The following is a 5119-nucleotide window of genomic DNA, read 5'->3' as shown; positions in this document are numbered from 1 at the left end:
CAGCATAAGACATCTTCAACAAAAGGGAAACATTTTACATCAGCTATAATTACAGTGTTATTTATATTCTAAACAAATTCCAACTGTATTAGTAACGGTAAATAGAAAAATTGTTTTCTGCTCCCAGAGGCTGTAATTTGTTTGCTGTCATAGGCCATTACTACACACAGTGAAAAGGGCTCATCCTGACTTAGATGAATCACACACACCCGTGATTACTTAGGTCTAGCCATTTAAACTTTAACTTGAAAGGAGATGGGGAGATGTTTGTTGCTGAAGAACAATAAGATTTTTTTTCAGGCCACAAATATGCATCCAGTATCCTGACTTGTTGTCCACGCACTTACTGCTAACAGCTATGAGCCTGTGAATTTCTTCAGTCACATCCTGCCTATTCAGCTTTGTTAAGAGCCTAGTCATTGGATATTAACCACGGGAATTTTGCTGGACTCTCAAAGAGCCACAGTACCTTGTAAACAAAAACTTTGTCTCGTTACGTTTAACTACAATATACAGTAGTACCTCCAGACTAAACTCCTTCTTGTCACAGATATTATGAAAGGTAAAAGAAACTCAATGGATTGTGCTATTAGCTTTTTACCAAAGCATATTTTAAAAGGTAAAGGTAAAGGTTCCCTTGCTCGAAAGCCAGTCGAGTCCGACTCTAGGGTTGCAGTGCTCATCTCCGTTTCAAAGCTAAAGAGCCAGCGCCGTCCGAAGACGTTTCCGTGGTCATGTGGCCGGCATGACTAAACACCAAGGCGCACGGAACGCTGTTACCTTCCCACCGAAGTGGTACCTATTTATCTACTTGCAATTTCTTGCTTTCGAACTGCTAGGTTGGCAGGAGCTGGAACTAGAGACGGGAGCTCACTCCGTCATGCGGCAACCCGGGTCTCGAACTGCTGAACTACTGACCTTCCACAGCCTGCAGTTCAGCGCCTTAACCCCTTGAGCCACCGCAGCTCCTATTAGCTTTTTACCAAAGCATATTTACTTGCTACTTTTTAGTATTTTCTACTTTAAAGAAATGGAGTCCATTCTTTGGTTAGGTTGATTAGACTGCAGTATGGCCTTTGTGAAAACTGTAAGTAATCTGACGATTAAGGGGATAAATGTGGAACCTCTTATTTTTATGGGCTGGAACAAGACTCCATCCTTAGACTTTTCTTTCCAGTTCCTTCAGTTTTTGAAAAGTGTTACAACAATAAACAACTTGTTTTGGCATCCTGTACCAAAAGTCAGTAGGGAGTTTATTCATATCTAACAGTGTTTTCCTACACAACAAGTTGCTGCTACACAGAGCTGAATCAAGAGTATTTATTTATTTATAAGATTTGTACCGTCTTTCTGCCCCTTCAGGGCTGCCAAGGCAGCTAACAGTTTAAAAAGCATCACAAAATCACATAATGAAAACAATTAAATCCAAAACTAAAATACAGACAGTTTTTAAAACGAAGGGCAGGGAAGAGGGATTAAGGGAAATGTCAGAAAAAATGAAAGCGGGACAGACAAAAATATCAATGGGAAGAGGGTTCCAAAGTTTAGGTGCCACCCACCTATCAGAAAAGGTGGGGCACCCAAAGAACAGCTGACATAAATGGGAACAGGTAGACTATGGAAGCTACTTCTTTTTCTAACAGTGCAATCCTGTGCAGAATAACTCTGCATAGGATTGCATTGTGTTTTAGGTTGCAAAACTAAGAATACTTTCCCGGGAGTAAACCCTAGTGATTAAAATGGGAATTACTTCTGAGTAAAAATGCTTTAGATTGCTCCCTTAGAAACCTGCATTCAGTATCAACCTCAACTAATTTTCAAGTCCAATTACTGGCAAAAAAACAGATAGAAAAAACACCAGACATTGATAGGGGAGGAACAGTGTTGCTCATAGAACTTCCTGCCTCACAGACCTCCTCCCCACCATAAGAGTACTCTTTTCAGCTGTAAAGAAAACATATTAATAGTGGCTTTGACCACAGAACCCTAGATCAGTTTCTCCGAAGGAAGACACGATTCATACAGGCAGCAAAGTGGAGGTACTCAATTATTGCCATTGATCACTGTCCAACGTTTCAGCAGAGAATATGCTTTTTTAAAAAACAAAAAACCCCAAACCTGATATCTAGACTGGGTATCAGAGACGATGGCTGTGATCACACACACACACAAAATAATCCACCTTCAGTCCACTTCCCAACTGGATTTTGCCAGTTCACACAGTAAAATCCAGTTGGAAAGTGCACTGAAAGTAGATTGAAAATGGATTATTTAGTGTGTGTGATCGCAGCCTATGAAAGGATGTTTATTCCATCTCGAAGCAGAGGTCTAAATCAAAAGAGTTAGTAGGCTAAGTCAAATTCCTGTGAATCCTAACATTTCTCCTGGCCATAACCTTCCTGGCACTCGCTGTCCTTTGATGGTTACCAGGTGATAGCTCTGGAACATCGGCAGCAGAAGCCACAACATTCTTGACACTGAATGAAGGGATGCAAGAAAAGCACTGAACAATCCACTGCTCATACCAATGCAACCTGTAAGTAGCAAGAATGTGCTTTAGATTGTAGCCACAGGTCCTTCCTCTGTTGAATGAATTCTGAATATGACAACTTTTCCACTTAAAATCTCCATGATTTAAATAATCTCATTTGATGCAGAGGAATCCAAACATGTATGATTAACAGTCCCAACAAAAATTAGAACTTACCCTATAGAAAGCAGTTGTTAATGGCAACAGGGCTGCAGCAATGTTATATTCTTCTGAAGTTGAACAATCCTTCATGGTCAAACCAAAAGAAAAAGAGAGAAAGAATTAATTAACAAATCATATCAATTAGTTCACTTTTAAAACCCTAATTATAAGTCTTTCTACCATACACTTTCCCCAGAGTTTGTGGCCTGGAACCCTGCTCAGTCATGGACAAATGAACACACTTTTCCTGGGGGGGGGGAATGAAAGATGTCCTGTATGGCCCCTTCCAACTCTATGACTGTATGATTCTATATTTCCTGAGCCAACCTGGAAACAGAAAAATTCTTATTTATGAATACTGTCTGTTCTCAGCAACTAGATGTTAAATCATTATTTAGTGCCTACAACAACTATGCACTGCACAAACAGCAATTCATTAGACATGGCTCACAACTGGAAATATATGGAAAGTCAAAGAGGTTAAAGTGAACTTAAGAACCCACTCACACAGTTTTTACATAGACTCTGTTAAAACTTAGCTGTAAGAAGAGAGACAAAGCAAAGTTTCTTGGTATGCACCTCTTTCAATTCTCCCATTTAGACACCCACCATATCTGAGTGCAGTGTTACGCTATTTGAAAATATACAAAGTAATTAAGTTGCTTTATTATGATGTCAGATGCAATTATTGCTGAGCCCATGCAGTGCCATCCTTATTCTGACATTCAGGAACTTCCTAAGGCTTCAGGAAGAAGTCTTTGTCAGTCCTGCTAGCTAAGGACCTTTTAAACACAAAATACTAAGGATTCAACCTGGGACCTCATCCGTGCAAAAGATATACTCTACCGCTTAGGCTTGGATACTTCGCATAGATCATCCCATTTAATGTTGGAGGTTAAGCACCAAACCACGGAGAGAGATAAAGGAGGGGAAAAATCAGAGCATGTGAGAGAAGAAAAGGGACAGGGTCAAAGTAAAGAACATGAGAAAGAAGAATGAGTTGAACAAGAAAGGAAGTAGATGGATCAAATGGATGAGAGATCATTGATTGCCCAGATGTTTAAAGACACTACAAAAATTGGCACTATACAAAAACAGAATTAGTGAGGTCTTGCCACTAGCCTTATAATCTCATAGAACAAATAAATCCAAAAGATCATGAAATCATGTACACTGCAAGGATAGATGGGAAAGAAATCCATCAGAAAGAAAGGGGGTACTAGAAGGTGCAGGATTCTGAGAAGAAAAGGCATACGTAAGGCTTAATCTAGGTATGACACAATGAATCAATTTGGGGGAAACTCTATGGTTTTCCCTCCGATGGTCGCGGCCCCGCCCCCAGCGTGCCCAGCGTCGTCACGTCACTTTCTGGTGACGTGGATGCGGCTCGCGCGCTCCGGGATCAACCCGGGAGTCCCCTGCTCCGGAACAAGGTGAGACTTGGCAACCCTAGAGTCCGATTGCGGAAGCGCTAGTATCCCGTGGCATCTGGTGCCCGTCCACATCCCGTCACAAACCGGATGTTTTTCGTAAGCGCATGCACGCAAACACGTAACTGAAAGCAGTGCTGCTCCGCGGAACTGTGCATGCGCACGAACATGAAATGCTTGCTGCGCTGCTTCTTTGCCACGCTCCAGCATCGCCGTGTGATCACCAGCTAACAGCCTAAGTGCAAAGCCTCAGAGGACCGTGTGATCGGGCTACTGCGCTTTATTTTGCTTTGGGGCAAACAGCCATGCATCCCCCCTGCATTATCCGGACTGTGTGACCGGGGCCTTAGAGTACATTTAAACTCTTATTTTCTGTAACAATAACAGTACTAACCATGGCTGAGGCTGACCCTCCTTAGCAGCCAATTTTGATAAGCTCAGAACAGTCAGGGTTATTCAAGCTGCTAAAACTGAAGAAATAAAATCATGCTGTTGGAGAGTTGTTTATACATAGCTGGATACACTACACAATATTCCTGAAATTCTGATCAGCATTTCAGTACACCTTGAACTCAGTGACTACTGACAAAAGAGAAGCTTTTAAAAGTAAAGATAACCTTCCTCCTTAACTAAAGCTGCTGTTCACAACGCACTGTTCCATTCTGTTATAGATTTATTGAAATGACTGAAATTCCTTTTATTATCAAAACATTCATTAATGCCTTTCCCATTTATCTGTGAATTTGGCACTTGTGTCCTCCAATCAGCTAAATGGTAAGAACGAAACATATATATGAAGAAACCACTGTACAGCTTAACATTCAATCAACTTCAGAGCTACAAATAGTTAATCAAAACACCTATGCAGGTAGTTGTTCCGCGGGACAAGTAACTTGTTACTTGACTGACTGAATCAAAAGGCCAGAGCTGGCTTTCTATGGGCCACCTAATTAATCTGTATGGTAGTTTTTAAGTTCTAATAAGTGGGAAATGTAGG

The 5119-nt window shown here is 41.1% G+C and overlaps 1 protein-coding gene across 1 annotated transcript in view; it reads right to left on the bottom strand.

Moving 5' to 3' along the window:
- Positions 1 to 5119, bottom strand: part of SBF2 (SET binding factor 2) — a 339576-nt gene that overhangs the window by 82578 nt on the left and 251879 nt on the right. The window contains exon 17 of the mRNA XM_015426108.1: positions 2708 to 2776. Within this exon, the coding sequence (XP_015281594.1) occupies positions 2708 to 2776 (69 nt within the window). The remainder of the gene's footprint in view (positions 1 to 2707; positions 2777 to 5119) is intronic.

This window comes from Gekko japonicus, unplaced genomic scaffold (genome assembly GCF_001447785.1).
Source record: "Gekko japonicus isolate JY-2015 unplaced genomic scaffold, Gekko_japonicus_V1.1 scaffold143, whole genome shotgun sequence".
Lineage (NCBI taxonomy): Eukaryota > Metazoa > Chordata > Lepidosauria > Squamata > Gekkonidae > Gekko > Gekko japonicus.
The sequence above is the reverse complement of the archived record's forward strand: the minus strand, read 5'-3'. Positions and strand labels throughout refer to the sequence as shown.